This window comes from Urocampus carinirostris, chromosome 8 (genome assembly GCF_059441175.1).
Source record: "Urocampus carinirostris isolate Australia breed hairy pipefish chromosome 8, RoL_Ucar_1.0, whole genome shotgun sequence".
In the NCBI taxonomy this organism is placed as follows: Eukaryota; Metazoa; Chordata; class Actinopteri; order Syngnathiformes; family Syngnathidae; genus Urocampus; species Urocampus carinirostris.
The window spans coordinates 27777294-27798477 of record NC_142356.1 but is presented as its reverse complement, the minus strand read 5'-3'; the positions used below and the strand labels follow the sequence as shown (position 1 = coordinate 27798477).

At 37.3% G+C, this 21184-nt stretch overlaps 1 protein-coding gene across 1 annotated transcript in view; it reads left to right on the top strand.

Moving 5' to 3' along the window:
• cacna1ib (calcium voltage-gated channel subunit alpha1 Ib) overlaps window positions 1-21184 on the top strand; it is a 142158-nt gene that overhangs the window by 7727 nt on the left and 113247 nt on the right. Inside the window, exon 4 of the mRNA XM_088342921.1 lies at window positions 14449-14546. Coding sequence (XP_088199047.1) covers window positions 14449-14546 — 98 coding nt within the window. The remainder of the gene's footprint in view (window positions 1-14448; window positions 14547-21184) is intronic.

The following is a 21184-nucleotide window of genomic DNA, read 5'->3' as shown; positions in this document are numbered from 1 at the left end:
CCACTCTTCTGTTCAACAGCAGCTTTCACTGGTTTACCCCTGCCGCATCACACAGGTGCCCTGCCCATCCCTTAGAACACGTCTAAAAATCCCACTATCCTTTTACAACACCTCTCCACTCATTTCTATCAACACCAAGAGCTCTAGCTTCCACTATATTTAGACCTCTTTCCTGCAGTGCACTCATGACACCATCCTTCCACGTCAATCACGGCCTTCCACTTGGTCTCCTTCCATTTACTTCTACTGAAAACGCAACAGAAAAAAGGTTGACCGTAACAAGTGATCATTGACAACATGCACGTTTTACATTTTTGGATGGAAAAAATTACACCAGTTTGATAGGCTGCATTTATATAGCACTTTTCAAGACAACAAATACCTCCCGAAGCACTTTACAATTTGCTTCACTTACACTCACATACCGATAGCAGCATCATCTCATTGGCGGCATTAGGGATTCGGTGTCTTGCCCCAGGACACTTCGACATATAATACAGACAATGCGGGAATCTAACCTGCAACCTTTTGATCCCAGGATGAGTGCTGAGCTACTGCCGCCCCGTTTAACTACTAATAATACAATTTGAGACCAAGCCTATCCTTGTTGCCAGAAAACCCACATGAAGATCTGAAGAAAAGCAGAAGTATCCACATAGCCACTTTAGGCTATTTTTGGACCTGATTTTAAACACTCGTTTTTAATCCAAGAGAGTGGGAGAAACAAGTAAGCAAACTATGACGGTCATAAAAATACAAACAAATTGATTGACTCTGCAATTGTAAAACTTGACACAACGTCCGGTTCCATTAAAAAAAATAAAACATGACTTTTTGTAGGGTTGTCCACCTTGAGTATACCCATTAAATATGTTTAAGAAGCCATCACAGAAAAGAAACAAAAAGTATGCAGGCTAGGTTTGAAATTGCTGCAGTGGGGCAGATCGCCATGTTTTGCATACTCATTTTCTCGTGCATGTTTTATCTTATTGGAACCAAATTTAAACTACAAAGCTGTTTGGTAATGAATGATTCTGAGGGTTTTATAAGAGGAAAATTCTATTACATTTACCAATTCAGCAATTTCCTTTAATCGTATTTTCTTTATTTTGTCGATGCCGGCCGGCTCCTGCTGGGTGGCCAACAATGACGCCTTAACAATAGAGTTCAGCTCATATCATAATGACGTGAGTTTATTACCCAGCATTCTTTGTACCGCTCACTTAATGAATCCTGCGGTAGCTGCGGTGGAGCAGCGTAACAATGAAACCAACGTGTTGCTGTCTTTCAAATTAATTAAAACGTTCATGTTTTATTCAACAGTGTCATTAAATGAAGAGAATGTTAAGTTAAAGAAATGTCACAATTGTTTTACAAGTCCATTGCTTCAGGCGGGTATAATGATGACAAATCACCTTACTAAAATTGATTAGCGAATTAGCATAATGGCCGTTGAACTTTGGCGGGCTGCAGGTATTTGCTCACATAACTGTCAAAATGATTGCTACCTCTGGCCATCATATCACATACAACATCCAAAGAAATACGATGCGAAAGGGAAATGTTTAATGAGTTAAATAAGTTTGATTGGCAATTTTGTCACGATTAGACGCAAAAGGAGAAAAGATAAAACCTTGCCAGGTAGTGCCGTAAACCAGTGTTTTCCGAGGTTTTGCGAGCCGAAATACACTTTTTTTCCCATCAAGAAATGTCATGGCGTACTGTTTATGGAAAACATTTGTAAAGTAATTCCTGGCACCGGTTTTAACATGTTGTTTTTTCCACCTTTTCAATTACCATGTTGCTTAAATTTACAATAAACAGTTTTCTTTCATCTGTGAGTGTCGTGACTCAGGAGGTAACATATGTTAAAAGTGTTGGTGATTTATTTTGCTGTCATTTGAGAGTTTGCCACATTTTAACCTGTATTTAAAGTTTACTTTATTTTAACCTGTTTTTTTTTTAAAACAAATGATTAAAAAAACTTAATATGAGCAAAAACTATCACCCAATGGAACCCAAAAATGTTTTACTGGATTTTCAATTTTGACCAGTTTTTAAAGTAAACTTAGACAATAACTGAAATCAGTATACTGAGTAAACTGTGTGACTTTATAAGATTTATTTTAATATTTTGTAATCTCGTTTGTGTTTGTAGCTTTTCATTTAGGTGCAGCACACACGAAACACATCAATCAATGATTAACAAAAGGAAACAAACTATTTGTACAAAAGACAGTTGTGCAATACAATAATAAAATACAAGTCTCCAAAAGTAAGTAAGCTAAAGCCGAAGCTCTTGATTGCCTTCTCCTTTTCCTTTTATTTTGTATTCTTTGCATGGAAGACATAGACAATAAAACAAAACCTTAAAAGAACATTGGAAAATAAAAAAGAAATACTGACGCCCAAAAAGTGTCTTGAAGCTTTGCCTGTAAATTCACATAGGTCTTTGGTTACTAAAACTAAAACTTCCCTGGATCGCTTTAGCTGCTACAACTGTATTGTTACCCTGACATTTCTGATTTTTGTCACTATATTTTGGTTGAATCGCCGATCACTAGGATATGCTGAAGAAAGTATCGAGAAAAGCTGCTTTAAAATACAAAGTCATTCTCATTCCTGAATCATTTTACTGTATCATTTTTGGTCCAATCTGGGTCATGACACCAATTATTAAATAGACCGTTAGGGTAACTACTGCGGTGGTTTAATCTACATTGCTGTCCACGTTGCACTGAGAGTAACTGCAGGAAGACTGCACCCTCTTGGTTGAAGTATTTAAGGTATTCCAGAAAGAGGAAGTGTTACAAAGGACAGTCTAACACAGTGTTTTTCAACCAGTGTTCCAAGGTACACTAGTATGCTGTGAGAACTTGTCTAGTGTGCGGCAGGAAATTGCCCACTTTTATCTTCGCAAAAATAATTTCATTGCTCAGTATCATTGTTTTTTTCAAATGATGAGCTGAGTAATTGTAGGATTCATCCACATCAATAGATTACCATTTTTTTCTCTTTTTATAAACTAACTATATGCTCATGATGTCAGAACCCGAACAGGAGGGGGACCCAGATGCATAATGTTTTCACACAAATTTTATTCTACGGGAATGGGTCACTCATGTGCGTGAACACCAGGGAAGCAGTGATCTCTAGGCGGAAGAAGTGAAACACAGAAGTCAGAGGCAGACGAGATCGAGGCCGGACAGAACAGATGGGGTTGATACAGGACACACGGGTAGATACTGGACAGGACAGTTGGGATCGATACCGGATACAGGAGCAAGGTACTGGACAGGACAAGACAAACCAGATCGATACCGCAGACTGGAGACTGGAGCAAGATACCGGACAGAACGAGACAGGCGGGATTGATATCTGATACTGGAAACTGGAGCATGATACCGGCCAGGAGGAGACTGAGGAGATTGATATCGGATACTGGAGACTGGAGCAAGATACCGGACAGGAGGAGACAGACGGAATCGATACTGGATACCGGAGAGGACGAAACAGGCGGGGTCGACACCGGACACTGGAGCAAGATACCGGACAGGACGAGACGGGCGGGATCAATATCGGATTCTGGAGACTGGAGCAAGATTCCGGGCAGGAGGTGACAGACGAGAACGATATCGGATACTGGATACACGGGCAAGAAACTGTCAGAGTCAAAACACAAGTCTTGCAAGTGCAAAGGTTCGTTGACGGACTGACAAGGAGTGAATGAGAGCACTGAGTTTAAATAGAAGGGAAGCCATTCAGGCAACGAGCCGCAGCTGGCGCAAGACGGGCGGGGCCAATTGAGGCCAATGGGCAACCGTGACACATGAGGCAGTACAGTATGTTTGATAACTTTTTTGTTTGACAAATATGTTGAATATGCAGTGCAAAAAATAATAAAATATACCAAATAAAGGAAACATAAAAAGGATAGAAAAGAACGTCAGGAAATAGTTTGGCAGATCATTTGTATTACTATAATTAGTATTTTGTTCGTTATTTTTCTTGAAAAAAAAACTCCATGGAAACACAGTATAGTGAAAGGTTAACATAAGGTTATGGTAAAATCCCAAATTACAGCAATTTATGAACCAAAATGGAGAATCCATATTATTTATCACTTATTACAAAAGATTGAAATAAACCTAATACTTTCAATTTAGGGAACATGATTATTTACGATTTAAAACACACACACACACACACACACACAGACATAAAACTGGTGCCAGGGAATTCATTTTTCAAGTAACTTCCAGGACAATGTAGCAAAACAAGAAATTAACCTGGTTCAAATCAGGGTGAATGTTAACGTGAAAAAAAAATGGCAGCAACATGGAATGACTACACTACGTATGATGCAAAGATAGATAAAACTACTTCTTGCGGTCATATTACTTCCATTTTATCTTGTCTGTTCCTTTAAATATGATCCAAAAATACCCATTGTCCTCGTTAACCCCATCTCCTACCCCTTCACATGGGCCACGGTAGAGGTGGTACAACCAATTACACACCAGTACCCGCACGGGTACAGCAAGAACGGGTGGGATGATAAAAAGACCCCCGGGAACTCTGCACACTGCTGGGAAGGGATTAGCGCAAGCGAGCGGCGAGTGTCAAAGTGGCACAAAGTGCCACGGTAAAACATTTCCCTGGAAAACACAGGAAACAATTTTTAATTACGCCAAGCACGACTCACCAGCCAAGCACTATTGTGTTCCCCAGATGAACATATGTGAAAGTTTAATTGCGGCGTATGTGAGTGTGCGTGTGTGTGTGTTTGTTTAACTTGTTTTAGCTTGTTAGAAAACCAACCGACTTGTTCATACAAAACCAAGAATACTGATAATTAATATCTATATGGTTAGTAGTTTCTTTAGTACTGAGTATCTAGTTAGAAACTTCTTATTCTGTAAATAATGTCATTAACCAGGTTTTTATTTTTAAAGGGACATTGTGTAACATTTGACCACTCAATGTTGTTGTTTTGTGTACTGTAACTAAAAACCCGTGCTACAGAGCACATGGAGGAATACAAATTACGGAGACTCAAAATGATCACACCAAACCATTTTTAGTTTCAGGTTTTTGCCCAGCTTTTCACAAGTTATTATTTTTTAATGTATCCTTAGCAACCTTTAAATACATTTTAACGACTTACAATTATTTAGAAAAACTGCATAATCATATGATAATTCATGTTTTTTTGCTTATTTTTCAAATCAACATTTATTTCTTTTAAGAAGTGTTTATTTTTATCACTGTAAGGCATTAAATAATACATATGTTTACAAATTCACTAATATTGTCGAAATTAACATCAAACAATGATACTTATGGTGTATTTCAATTTCGGCTCAAATTTGTATTTAATGGGGACATATACTAGTGTGGGGCAGCACGGCGGCGCAGTGGTTAGCGCTTGTGCGGCACAGTTCATGTCATGGGAACCTGTCGTGGGTTCAAATCCAGCTCCAGACTTCCTGTGCGGAGTTTGTATGTTCTCCCCGTGCTTGCGTGGGTTTCCTCCGGGCACTCCGGTTTCCTCCCACGTTCCAAAAACATGCATTTCAGGTAAATTGGCCGGTCTAAATTGTCCCTAGGTGTGAATGAGCGAGTGAGTTGTCTGTCCCCGTGTGCCCTACGATTGGTTGGCAACCAGTTCAGGGTGTCCCCTGCCCACTGCCTGGAGATGGCTGGGATGGGCTCCAGCCCCCCCGCGACCCTAATGAGGATAAGCGGTACGGCTAATGAGATGAGATGAGATATACTAGTGCTTCTACCTTTCATCCAGTTCATCTTTGTTGCTTTGTTTTGAATTTTTGAATGTTGTACAAAATGTTCAATATTATTGCCAAATATTTTACAATGGGTCACACAAAACCAATGTCTATATATACTACGGTCATGTAAAAAAATCAAAACAACAGAAATAAATCAATAAGATCTATCTCTGATAAGTGTATAGCTTAGTACAAACTCAAAATAAGGACAGAAGGGTTGAATTAATTTTGAAATTGCAAGGAGAAGAGGAGATGACTGTACAAACAAGGATCAGATAAAAAAAAAAAATCAACCCTGCTCTGAACGTCCTCCCTACAGCCCATTCATTTCTTAAATATACTAGGTTACAAAAAGTAGAAAGTTGGAAAGTAGAGAAAAAAGGGCTAGGACTAAAAACACTTTTCAATCATTTTTTCTCCTTTTACTTGGTATTAAATAACTTGAGTTACCTGTTTTGAGGTCAATACATCTCTAAACACATTAACGAAAATGTATATATTTTTTTTTTTCCTGGATGAGAATATTGTTTTTTTTTTCTGCCTTTACAAAATCATTGAGACACACGACAGGAATGAAAAATAATTAATCATGAACCAGAAATTTAACATCTGTAGGGCATCCTTGTCCGTGTCCCCCGAAATTAGATTGATATCATTTTTCTGTAGCGCAACATCAACACCTTGAATTTGTGAGCCTAAGCGTTTGAGCGTGCAAGTATTTAAATTAATTAGCCTAATCGCCGGATGATGCGTGAGGTCACAGAGTCAATGGCGCGTGTCTGCGGGGATGCCGCCGGTGATTAAATGCCCCTTATCCGCTGTCGCATCTGCGCACCAGTTGTCTCCTGTCGAGCGCACTGACCCTCATTAGTACCATTGTTGATGGTTTACCTTGCGAGATTTCTGTATGCCTAGACTAGTGACGTGCAGTGAGTTTCATGTCTGATGAGGCACAGTCGGATTTACGAATGAATGAACCTACATCATATTCATTATTGTATTGGCAGAGCAAGAAAGCAGTGTATGAACTGTAGCATTGAAAAAACAACAAAAACGTTTCTGGTCTTATCATATCTTATTAATAACGTGTATTATATGTTCCTCTTGAATTAAAGCATCAATAAAAAGGCAACGTTCCATTATGAAAGAAGATCTAACAAAGGAGAAAACGTTTACTGGATGGCTTGACATGCTGTTAGCATGCTAATACAATCACTACTTATTATTATTTGGGGCAACAAATAAAATATTGGATGTGGGATGTTAAACAAACACGCAAAAGAAGAAAAGTAATTCCTTCTTTAAAACTACCTCTGATCTATCTACCGACCTACCCATGTAGTTACTAATCTATCAAAATCCCTACAACAAGAATTTTTTGTTATTTCATCATGAGAGATTATGATTAAAATATATATATATATATATATATATATATATATATATATATATATATATATATATATATATATATATATATATATATATATATATATATATATATATATATATATATATATATATATATACTGGACTGTCTCAGAAAATTAGAATATTGTGATAAAGTTTTTTATTTTCTGTAATGCAATTAAAAAAACAAAAATGTCATACATTCTGGATTCATTACACATCAACTGAACTATTTCAAGCCTTTTATTATTTGAATATTGCTGAATTTGGCTTACAGCTTAAGAAAACTCAAAAATCCTATCTCAAAATATTAGAATATCATGAAAAAGTATACAAGTAGGCTATTCAACTAATCACCTGAATCCTCTAATTAACTCGAAACACCTTGCGAGGGTTTCCTGAGCCTTAAAAACACTCAGCTTGGTTCAGTAAACTAAATCACAAGTATGGGGAAGACTGCTGATCTGTCTGCTGTCCAGAGGACCATCATTGATACCCTCCATCAGGAGGGTAAGACACAAAAAGAAATTTCTCAAAGAGCAGGCTGTTCACAGAGTGCAGTTTCAAAGCATGTCCACAAAAAGTCTGTTGGAAGGGAAAAATGTGGCCGGAAATGCTGCAGTAGCTCAGGAGGTAGCGCGCTCGTCTTGGGATCAAGGGATCCCAGTTCGAATCCCGGCTCGTCCGTGTTACAAGTCGAAGTGTCCTTGGGTAAGACACTGAACCCTTAATACCCCCAATAAGCAGGTTAGCGCCTTACATGGCTGCAAGGCCGCTATTGGGAAATGTGGAGCACATTGTAAAGCGCTTTGGGAAGTCATTGACTTGAAAAGCGCTATATAAATGCAAATCATTTCATTTCATTTCATTTCATTTGGAAGTCAAGGCGCCAGAGTCTGGAGAAAGGCTGGAGAGGAGCAAAATCCAAGTTGCTTGAAATCCAGTGTGAAGTTCCCACAGTCAGCAATGGTTTGGGGAGCCATGTCAGCTGCTGGTGTTGGTCCACTGTGTTTCATCAAGTCCAGAGTAAATGCAACTGTGTACCAAGAGATTTTAGAGCACTACATGCTTCCATCTGCTGAAAAGCTCTATGGAGATGAGGATTTCATTTTCCAGCATGATCTGGCACCTGCCCACAGTGCCAAAACCACCAGTAACTGGTGCACTGACCATGGCATCACTGTCCTTGATTGGCCTGCTAATTCCCCTGACCTGAACCCCATCGAGAATTTGTGGGATATAGTTAAGAAGAAGATGAAAGACACCAGACCTACAAATACAAATGAGCTGAAGGCCGCTATCGAAGCATCCTGGGCATCAATAACACCTCAGCAATGCCACAGGCTGATTGCCTCCATGCCACGCCGGATTGATGCAGTAATCCGTGCAAAAGGATTCCCAACCAAGTACTGAGTGCATCAATGGACATTTTCAAATGTTTGATTTAGTTTTGCTGTCATAAAATTATTTTTTGACTTGGTCTGAGGAAGTATTCTAATATTTTGAGATAGGATTTTTGAGTTTTTTTCAGCTGTAAGCCAAAATCAGCAATATTCAAATAATAAAAGGCTTGAAATAGTTCAGTTGATGTGTAATGAATTCAGAATGTATGACATTTTTGTTTTTTTAATTGCATCACAGAAAATAAAGAACTTTATCACAATATTCTAATTTTCTGAGACAGTCCAGTATATATATATATATATATATATATATATATATATATATATATATATATATATATATATATATATATATATATATATATATATATATATATATATATATATATATATATATATATATATATATTCTTATTTTTTCTTATTTTTTCTTTTTGGTTCAAAAAAACCCACTAGTTTGGGTAAAATCTTTCCATTTCTGTAGTTGATTCCAAAACAACAGGAAACAACAGCAATCTAACCCCTTTAGGCACCGCACGCTTCACCAAATTGCAAGAGATTTCTGTCCATTGGGCAATATTTACTTTTGGGAGGCAAGACAGATGTGAGTTGCCTAGTTCTTGGTACCAGCGTCCGGTTTGTTCCCTCGTTGACTCTAAAGGGCAAACCATAGATCTACGAAAAAGAGGAACCATGGCTAGCTGTATACATTTTATGCATCGCTGCTAAAAATAGCTTTCATATTTATTTCTGGATTGCAAATCCTCCTGCCCCTGGTCAAATGCAGGTTAAACCGTTAAAGCCCCCATTTACAGAAAGACAAAACATCATTGGCAAGGGCTCAGACCTTCACATCACATGTAGCGCCCTTCTATTGTGGCTGGTGGGCGAATTTGTAGCCAACAGCTTCTTAGTAGTGTCTTTGATTTGCTGCATGTTCTCTATTTGCGATGAGTTCAGGCTTTCCGTAAAAAAGTGGCTGTGGCCTGATACATTATTTCTAACAAACAAACAAATAAACACACAAAAGAGCAACAACGATCATCAGAATCTGTTTTTGGCAGAGAATGCCGAGACACACGTTAAACAAAACGAAAAATAATACATAGTCTGACAGTCAATCACTGAGCACCCTGAGTTTCATAGATAGAAAAAAGTGAACTGACCAGTAGGAATATGAACAGTAATTCATTAACTGGACATAACATTGTTTTGCGAGGCTTGCTTTTACGATAATGTGCAAATAGCTGAAAAAAGTTCTGTAGTTAAGTACAGAATGTGACACCGTCACACATACCCTCAATTGAAAGGAAGGTCAAAAACACAAGAGATGAGGAGCTCAGCACTGAAGAAGGTGAAAGCTTATCAAAGACACCAGAAAGCAGATAAGAGAAGAACTCCACGGGCAAGCACTCACGGGACAGCAAAGACAGCGTCCATTCATCTCATTTGAATAATTAATGAAAAGGTCTCCACCAGGAGTCTCCGTTAGCGCTAAATGAAGCTGTTCGATACTGGCAGCTAATTAACGTTTCAGTTTATCCGCTGCTATTGGGTAGTCACTATGGGCAATATGAGAAGCAATATGTTTTGCATAGCTATCAGCGTTTTTTTAGCTTTCGTCACGTCTCAACTTTTTTTTACCACCTTCGCACTAAGATCGATGGTGAACTCGAAAATATTGGACGCCATTATCAAAATGTTATTGTGAGAAAGAAGTCTGTATCATGCCATGGACAAATGATTCACACTTAGTATTTAAGTGGCATAAAAATAACTTGGACCAATACCTTTGAAACACTGAAAGGGACACTGTGAAATATTTCACCCAGAGATATTGCGGTATTGTGTATTGCAACTGAAAGTGAGTGCTAATAAGCACAAGGAGGAATGAAAACTATGGAAATAAATGTGAATTTTTTGACCTAGGTTATTTTAAATTCTCATTTAAATTTTTTGTCATATTTTGCTGTTTTCAACTTGCTTCTCTGTAAACTTAATATCAAAAGGTATTAAATTATTTTTGTCCAATAAATCATTTTTATTTATACTAAAATTTTAAATATTAATAAACTAAAATTGTATAATACGGCAGATAATTCATAACTATACTTTTCTTACCTCACGTGAAAAATAAGTTAAAATATATATCTTTTTTTTCTTTAAATTTTGTCTGCATAAATTGAGCCTGTATTCGCCATGGCGACGGGGGCACCAAGGTTATGTATTGACTCCTCCAACACTGACCCAAACATTAAAAGAAAGAAAGAAAATAAAGAAAAAATAAATTAAGAAAGCGAATAAAGAAAGAAAGAAAGAAACAATTAAAAGAAGGAAGCAAAGAAATGAATGAAGCAAGCAAAGAAAGGAAGGAAGCAAATAATTAAAGCAATTCGTGCACACAAAAACATATCAAGCACCAACTATTGTGCCTAAAAATGTGTAAATTATGTTCAGCCTCCCACACTAATAGCTTGAAGTATAGACGGAATCTATACAAAAACAATGTTGTCATGCTTTTGCTGAGGCCTCACCCCAACCCACACAAACATGCCACACTTCACCCACCCATCCTGCCTTTCTAAAGGTCACTATCCACTTAATAATACATTTTGGGGATAATTGCCATCATTCCTGTTGGTCTCACCTAAGTTTTTTTCTTCACTAATTCTCCAACAAATGTATACGTTTTTATCACAGTACCCCAGCATTTTTCCGCCTCGGTTTCCTGCTACACGATCAAAAAGCAGTGTGTCCCACAGGCCCTGCTGCTTTACTCTGCAAGCCCCCGGGAGAATATTTCATCGGCCCAAATTGCGACAAAATAAAGTAAACATGGAAGGGAAGAGAACCTCCCTATAGGCCAAAAACTCAGAGGAAGAAGCTACGTGTTTTTGTATTTAATTGGATGATAGGTGTTGTAGAGAGTGAATGTTTTCTGTTTTATGTATGTTTTAAATATTTATATATGTTCAAAAGACTTTTTTTGTTTATTCAGATACCTTTTGTTGCTTGATGGAGTTAATATATATACAATGTATTTGAGCTCTGTGACATTTAGACTTCCAATTCGGCCCCCGAAAGAGTGGAAAACAAAGTGTGTTTAAAAATGGCAAAGTACAGCCTCTCAATTCGAGGGGGATGCTTATTAGACCAAAATAGAAATTGGCCTTGCAAAAGCTGAGGTCGCTCTCCGTCCTTTTTTCGTCTTTATTTTATCATTCCAACATATTCTTATGTCTTTTTCAGGCTCATAAAACTTTAAACGGGCTGTGCCCTGGAAAAAAAACAAAAACCACAATGCTTAAAATATTATATGTAATGCAAATGTTGGGATTGATTACTTATTTGAATAAATAATCGATCACTCAAAATCAAGCTAGTTTAATATGTCCGTTTAATACTTATGTACAAAGGGGATTAAAACAAACGAGAATAAGCTTACCCAAATACACTAATAAAATAAGTAAAGAAGAACAACACAACTGTCTAACAAGGAAATCTATGCAATTATCTCTGTAGATGTCTAATAATATGAACTGAATAAAGCAGAATAAATTTAGCACATATGACAAAGACTAAACCTGCTTGTTATCTATTTTCTTTTACCTTCATGGAATCTTTACGTTGTAAACACTGGATAAACTTTGAATGATTATAATGTAAACATTCCGTATGGGTAATATATATATTTTATTTTTTAATTTTTTAGATATGGCAATGATATGGAACAACACATATTGATTATGGACTCCAGAGAAAAACAAAACGAAAAAGAAATTGATAAAGTTAGAATCTTCAAATGTATTAAAAAAGTGAATGCAAAGGTCATGGCTAAAACTTTTTGAAGAATGCAAAATGCAATAAATAAAGGTTGAGTGATTTAATTCTCCTATTACAGTGCAGTCTAAGTCATTGCCTGAAATATGTTTGAGCAAGGTTGTACATGTAATCAGGCGTAACGTAGTGAAAGTCACCTCAGACCTTCACAAATGACCCGCCAAAACATACCCAACTTCTCGAGTGCTTGAACTCCAACCTCAAATAATTATTTTCCCCTCTTTCCCTGAAACGTCTCCCTTCATTTCCGCCCCATTGGAAAGCCTCAGCGGAACGGAGATTTTCCTGGCTTTTTAATTTCCATGCGCTCTACGGATTTTTGACATCTTGACACCCGACCTCCGCGTGAGCCGAGAATTCTTCTTGGCCTGCTCGCTTGTCTCCAGCTCTGTAATTATCTCTTAAACTGGCTCCATCTGGCTTTATTGCCCTCGTTTTAATACGCTCTATCATTGGGAGAAGACTTTTCCCTTTTCAACTTGGAGCCCTTTCCTACTTGCCCAAGAACATTCCGTGCTTAGTTCTTGGGCATGTAAGGTTGGGGATCCTGAAATCTAAAGTGAAATGATTGGCACTTTAACAACACTGAACCATTTTAGTTTCTTTAAAGGCAACAACAAGGCTCTCTAATACCACAGCACTGCAAAAAATAATTATACTATTAACAGAGGCCTTAGCAATTAGTTTAATTTTTCAACTTTTAGTCTTATTTGGGAGAAAAATCATCCTTACAATCTTATCTTGCTACGGTAAATTATTTTGCTCAATTTAAGTATTTACATCCAAGATTAGAAAAAAAAAATCATTATAGAAATGTAGATGTATAAACACATACAAGGATGGACCCATGAAGGGAAAGACGGAACTGGCGGCAGTTGTTTTCAAAAATATTGATGTTATCTAATAAAAAAATGAGGTAAAAAGTGACCAACAAGGGTTGAAAACCAACAAAAAGTCCCATTTTGATAGTATCAAAATCAGAAATCAAGACCAAACCAGAAATGCAAGGAGCAAAATAACAAACAACTTGCCACCAGACAACTAACAACATGTCCGGACAAGACAAATTTACCTTTTTTTGGGGAGGAAATAAAAAACATCTTTACAATGAGCAAAGCTGTTTATAATTAAAATATTGTATGTACTGTGTATATATATATATATATATATATATATATATATATATATATATATATATATATATATATATATATATATATATATATATATATATATATATACAAGGTTGGGTAGGGTTACTTTAACTTGATTACTTTCAATTACTTTTGGATTACTCCAATACCAAATATGCTAATAAAAGAAGATAAAACTAAATATGAATACAATTATGATTCACAACACGTGGTAAGCTTTCTCTCCTGGCTTTGATCTCTTTGATCTTCGGCAAAACTAACATAAAATGCGACAGAAACAAAATGAAAATAAATCCAAACAGCTTGCCAACATCATTTTTGCCATTCCATATATTCCGTTACTCCCCAAGCCTGCACAAAATGTAGTAATTTTATTCATATTTAGTTTCTTTTGTCTTTTATTAGCATATTTGGTAATCCAAAAGTAATTGAAAGTAATCAAGTTAAAGTAACCCTACCTAACCCTGTATATATATATATATATATATATATATATATATATATATATATATATATATATATATATATATATATATATATATATATATATATATATATATATATATATATATATATAAAGAAAGAGAGAGAGAGAGATGGGCAGGAAAAAAATCACACTGCTGTTTATTGTTGCTGCATTTACAGTATATTCACAAGCTCTTTTTTCTCTATCACTCTTTATCATTATACTGTGTCTCACACGCTTGTGATTTCTTCTTTGCCTCCTTTACTGTAAGCTATTTTGTACACATTTCACGTTTTTTGCACCCAGTTTGCATATTTACACTCACTTAATGATTATTTTTCCTACAATGCACATATAAATGACAGAAAAACATGTACTTTTTTCAGCATGGTGGAGTACTCGCTGGACCTGCAGAACATCAACTTCACGGCCATCAGGACTGTGCGAGTCTTGCGTCCCCTCAAAGCCATCAACAGAGTGCCAAGTGAGTCGGACGGAAGACGTCATTGCAAATGCTGAAGTCAGCACCAGGGACAGCAACAAGTTGTGGTTCTGCTGTCCGTGGTGCTGAAGACCATGACAGCCACAACTGTCCATGGCTGTTTTGGAGTTTAAGAAAATACAGAAAAAAAAAATGTATGCACGGGGAATGCATTGCCACAAATTCTTCAAATTTTCCATGACAAATGGCTTTCATCCACAAGACTAAAAATCTACATGTTAAATTTGGAGTGATGTTCTTTTTTTGCATTTCCATATATAGATTCCATTTCTTATTAGCATCTTTTCCAGGACATTGTAATTGATTTTTTCCCCATGTCGACCAGGATTTAGCATTTTTTTTTGTGTGCGAAAAATGAGGAACTGATGACAAAAATCTTAATTTTAGAGCAATCTATGTGTACAAACGTTAACTGACTACTTTCCACGATTTGGACACTTTTCCTGATAAGTTGAAACAACAATTTCCTTGATACCTGTGTGAGTTTTGCCCCACACATTTTTATGACCCGTATTTTTAAACATGCATAGTTTCTTATTGTTGGATTACAAACTTTTCGAAATGTATCTTTTCAAGACTTCCTGGACAATTTGAATCTGTTCTTGATTAAAATGTTCTTATCCTGTTTTCTTATTAAATAATATTTTTGCTTTTTTACATTCATTTTAGAACATTCTACAACACTTTTTCTCCTTAATTTAGAATTTTCTTCAAATATTTCATGTTTAGTTTGGTTTCAAAGGTGGTACTTGTCCGTACTAACATGTAGTACATGATGCTTAAACTCAATGACAACGATGGACTGTTCTCCATGGCAGGGCAGTCTAGTGTGTCAACTGGGATGATTTTCTGTCAAGAATAGTTTAACGCCTCATTTGTTCCTTGTTGTTCTTAATTATTCCGCCACAGCGTCAAGCGACAGCTAACCCGTCTTTGCCTGAATCGAAATCCGGCGAAGCCTCGGAGGCATACGCGCCTCCATTCACGCATACAAATTAGAGCTGCTATTGACAAGTTGTTGTCTTGGCGCAACTTGCAGTGGAAATGATTGCAGTATAACGTTCATCAGTCATTTTGATGGATATCATTTTGAAGTCGTAGCACTAACACTTTCTTAACGGCCTCTTCTACTTCTAAAACGATTGAAGTTTGTATAATCTTACCAACATTGAACGTTTTACAGCATGTCACTGGCAAGCAAGCCTATCGTGAGATACCGGTAGTGAACAGGTAGCTAAATACAAGGAATAGCGTAATCAAAACAGGTAAAAAACATATAACAAATTGGGGAAAAAAAAAATCAACTTTTAAAAACAGTCAAAATTAAGAGTTCTCACAAGTTTATTTGATGACACACGCCTAATGTTTTTTTACAATTGTTCCTGATTTTGTTTTGTGTGTATTATGCAGCTAAATTGTGACAATTACGGAAAATGTGTTTGTTTTCCTGTCAGGATGTGCGTGGGGGTTTTGGCCACGCTTAAAACTTATTGAGGTGACTACTTTGCACTTACTGACAAGGTCTTGCAATCCCAATACGTAACATTACAGTGATGTAAATTGATTACTTGTGATTACTTCTGGATTGCCAAATATACTACTAAAAGATAAAATAAAATAAATGTGAATAAAAAGACTACATTTTGTTCAAGATAAATGATTAATGTAACCTTGAGAATGAGTGTAAATCAAGATCAGTTAGTGCTAACATTTTAACAACGTAGTATAGTGTATTGAGCAAAAATAAATCTTTCCCTTAACATGGCGAATAAGATGTTTTGTTTAAGTTACATTAGCTTATCAAAAACCCAACATTATTTTAAACACATCATTTGTTCATTTTCTAAATTTCCAACACACTCTAGGCCTTCCTGTCATTTCCCTCCGTCTCTTTAGTCACTAGGTGTGTCTAGTGTAATAATTGTAATTACGATATACACAATTCATCTATATGTGTGTTATGTCTATGTACATGTGAGACCCATGTGGATGAGTGCATGAAGTGAAAAAATGGATGCTTGAAAGGATGTGGTGGAAGAGAGCTCATGCTCCCTAGTATTAAATCCCATTTTATGTCAGTGTTATTTCATTTGTTCATACGTGTTTGTTGATGTTGTCTAGTAAGTTGCACTTTAATTATGTAGGCATTTTTTGTTAGTGATGTTTTTTGGTCATATAGTCAATTAAATTAAATGCAAAGGCTTTTTGAACTCAGTTGGGCATCAATAACTCATACACAATAGAGAACAGCTTCTACATTCAAATTTTGGAGACACCTATATGACACAGCCCACATTAAATATTATGATGGCCAATAAACAATGGGTAGTGGGCAGCGACCGGCCCCAGGGCTATAGTTTGGCCCCTAGTATTGGGCCTTTTTTGTGGGCTTTTTTTTCAATGGCACACTGACCGAACGTCACATCTGCAAACCAAAGATTGTATTTTCTATTCACAACATGTGGGTGAGGTTATCTTAATCTGCACCGAATATTCTCATCAATCGAAACACAGCCACATATATTTTTCTGGGCATGTGAGCGATGGTCAAAAGCTCACGATCTGATTGTTTTCATTCTACGTGCTCCTGAGTCGTCAGGTGGCTTTTATTGTGCCTCAGTTGCATCAGGCAGACGTAAGCTTTAGTGTAATTTACCAACGCTAGCATTTTTTTTTTGCTGTTTTGCTTCCATTATAATTAACTAAATATCAATTTATTCCTTAATTTCATGTTGGCAAAGTCCAATTTATTTGTACAACCAATGATACAGAGAGTCTCAAAGGGCTGCACAGGCCACATGTACAACATCCCCTGATCTGAAACCTGCATGTGGGCAAAGAAAAACTCAAAAACGGCAACATGAGGAAAATCAGAAAGGGCCACACATGATGCCCCTAGACGAATACAGAGTAGAGTATGGACATTTATCAGGTGTCAAAAACGTATCCATTTTGAATTCTGGGAATATTGATAATTCATTGTTGGTTTATTGTTGTCTATGAAATTTGGACCAAAATGTAAATCAGTCTGGACATATAGAGAGGCATTTAACCCCTGTGATATAGGATGACCCATTTAAAACTCTTTTTGTTCGAATGCTTCTATTTATATTATTTTGTTTAAACTTAATGAACCAAGCAAAAGCGACACATGATGCAGGAATAAAGAGTGTCAATTACTTATCTGTGTTTACTCGCTAGCCAATGTCATTTTATGCCTTTTGGAAACAAGTGAAACACCTGGACGTTGCAAAGGGCACCTAAGCTCGTGTTATATTATTTAGAACTCAAGATCAAAGGATCGAATGGTGGCAGTAGCTCAGGAGGTAGAGTGCTCGTCTTGGGATCAAGGGATGCCAGTTCGAATCCCGGCTCGTCCGTGTTACATGTCGAAGTGTCCTTGGGTAAGACACTGAACCCCTAATACCCCCAATAAGCAGGTTAGCGTCTTACATGGGTGCAATACAAGGCCGCTATTGGGAAATGTGGAGCACATTGTAAAAGCGCTTTGGGAAGTCATTGACTTGAAAAGCGCTATATAAATGCAGATCATTTCATTTCATTTTATATCAAGGTTAAAATTGACAGCTTAGTTTATGAAGTTAATAATTTCTTACCTGCTAAAGTCATCTAACACATCACATCATGGATTCAATACCTTCAAATAGCCATTGTGAGGTGAAGCAGCTAGACCGGAAAAACGTAAAACGTACTTAAAAAAAATGTTGACTAGTTATTGGTTTATGGTTGCAATTAAATTAATTTCAAAGTAAATTAGGTCTGTTGGCAAACATATCTTAAATTCAAATATTGAGTACCATTTGTAGCGTATTTATGTCAGGGGCCCACTCAGATTGTGCAGAAGCACAATGCAGAAACAAATTAGTGCAGTGCTCTTTATTTCAGGCAAGGATTGGTACACGCGGTGTCTGGTACCGGAGCAACAGTATCTACCACACTAGATGCAGTAGTTGTGGTCCAGAAGGCAGCCAAGGGGTCGGTAAATCAGCAGGCAGCAAACGTGGCTGTCCAACAATTCAACAGATGGTACTTGTTATCCAAAAGGGGCAGGAAGGGCTTGGTAAACTGCGATAACAACAAGACTGTGACAAGAAGGCTTTGGACAGGACAAGATTATCTTCAAACTAAAAACAAGCTGAGGAAACTGTGTTTAAATAATGAAGAGGGGGAGGTGTGATTGGAGGGTAATCAGGACAGGTGATACCAAGTGTGCGGTGGAAATTACAGCTAGGAAGAAAGTCACCAAACAAGCTAAGGATAAGTGAGAGGGAGGGAGAGAAGTAACCAAACCTGAGTTTTAGTCTGTGAAAAAAAAGGGGGAATAAATGATTTGAATAAATCATCTGAAGAGGTAAAATCAATACTTATCATGCTCATCTCGCCTTTTGAAGCACCATAACGTTTTTTAAATATGTTTACCAAGCAAACGGCTTAAAAACTTTAATCAATCTCATAATCCCAAGGGGGATGGCAGCACGCCGGCGCAGTGGTTAGCGCGTGTGCGGAACAGTTCTAAGGTCTTGGGAACCTCCTGTGTGGGTTCAAATCCAGCTACCGGACTTCCTATGCTTGCGTGGGCTTCCTCTGGGCACTCCGGTTTCCCTCCACATTCCTAAAACATGCATTTCAGGTGGATTGGCCGGTCCAAATTGTCCCTAGGTGTGAATGAGCGAGCGAGTTGTGTGTCCCTGTGTGCCCTGCGATTGGCTGGCAACCAGTTCAGGGTGTCCCCTGCCCACTGCCCGATTATTGATGGGATGGGCTCCATCACCCCCGCGACCCTACTGAGGATAAGCGGTGCAGCTAATGAGATGAGATAATCCCAAGGGCGGCTATACACAACTTTAACTTTGCTTTGTGCTTTTTTCGATGTTTTTTAAGCCTGCTTTGCCTTTAAGCCAACGTCATAAAACTGATTTAAAATATTCAAATATTAAGATAAATATGTACACAAAATATTTATAAAACGTGTACCTAAACAGAGCTCATTATTTGAATGTGTAGAAAATAGAGTTTTAAAAACCTTTGATGGGCTGGAGTACGCTGACTCATGATTTTTTTTTCTGTTGTTGCAGATGTTGTTTTGGAATATATTTCCTTGATATCTTGACATCCTATTTTATTGAACCATTTTAAACACAGAATGCGAGAGGATTAGGAATTATGTACACTCGCTGAGCCATTCACCTAATGGGGATGCTAATGAAAGCTGGCTGGCGGCAACGGCAGATCCCAGCGCAGTTGGAGCTGTTTACTACATTACCCATAATCCCCCTCGGGAGAATAGGTATTACCTGTTGTCGTTTTCCCACTTTAGAGCTATATTGCTTGTTTGGTTTATTTCTATTTGTCTAGTATATTTTCCTGCGATCCTTGAATATAAGTGGTGCAGATATTGGATGAATGGGTTACTTAACTGAAACTTTTAAAATGAAATGTTTAAGTTACTTTGAATTCAGAGTTTAAACAATCAGATAATTTGTTTGATTCAGGAGATAGAAACTCCGCACGGGGAGGCCAGTCTCTGGAATTGAACCCTGGCCCTCCACACCAGGGGTTTAATTGCTTAGTTGAATTCAACACTTTTTTTATGAGTCATTGTTAGGGTTAGGGTTAATTTGATTTATGTATTCATTTATTTCCAATGCACAACCAAATGTGAAAGGTGCACTGTGAGTTTGCCACTAACTTAAACAGTTTGCTGTGTGCTAAGCCATAATTGCAGCTTTTGGGTCAATGTAATACAGTTTATGTGGGAAATGAGCAATAAGATTCAGTCTTAATAATAATGTATTCCTCGGAGCTTGTGAGGAATCCATAATACAAGAAGAATATGTGACTAAACCAATATTTTAGCCCATTCATTTAACTTTAATAATAATATGTTTATCCTGTAATAGTTCCATGAGGAAATATGAACACAATAGCATTATTCATTAGGATAATATCCATAGATCATATCATTCATTATGTCTTAAAATGAAGCTGCCACCAGATGAAGGTCACATTCATTTATCAAATATAGATCACTCAAATCATAATTTCAGGCTTAATCACCAACAGTGCTTAAATCATGAAGCCCCTAGCGGCCACTGTGTGCCTATTAGTGGCGATTCGTCTGTTAAATGCTAAATGTACCCGATTAGCTTGCACAAAATTTCCCAGAGGATTTCAAACACTAAGTAATGAACCCCTGCGATCACAAACACTAGGTAATGAACCCCTGCAATTAGTGACGATATTAGAGATTAAACATATTATTAGGATAATATGGGAATTTAGGGAATCCAAAATCAATATATATATGCTATGAGCACATGCTGATTCCTCAAAGCTTAGCAGTCCACGGTCACGGGTTAGGGCCCGGTCACACAGCCGTTTGCGTCTGTATCGCAGGTAAAATTTTGAGTTTTTTTTTTGCCCGTGGTTCCCCGCGATGGAAAATGCGCAAAATTGGCCAACCCGCTGTTCATCGGTGGTATGCCCGCAAAACAGACGCCGGCGACTGTTCCGCTTCCTCATCGCGTCATTTCCGCGTCATTTTCTCGTGTGGACCACGGGTATAAAAGCTCCCGAGCCGGTGTTGTGCCCAAATCCGA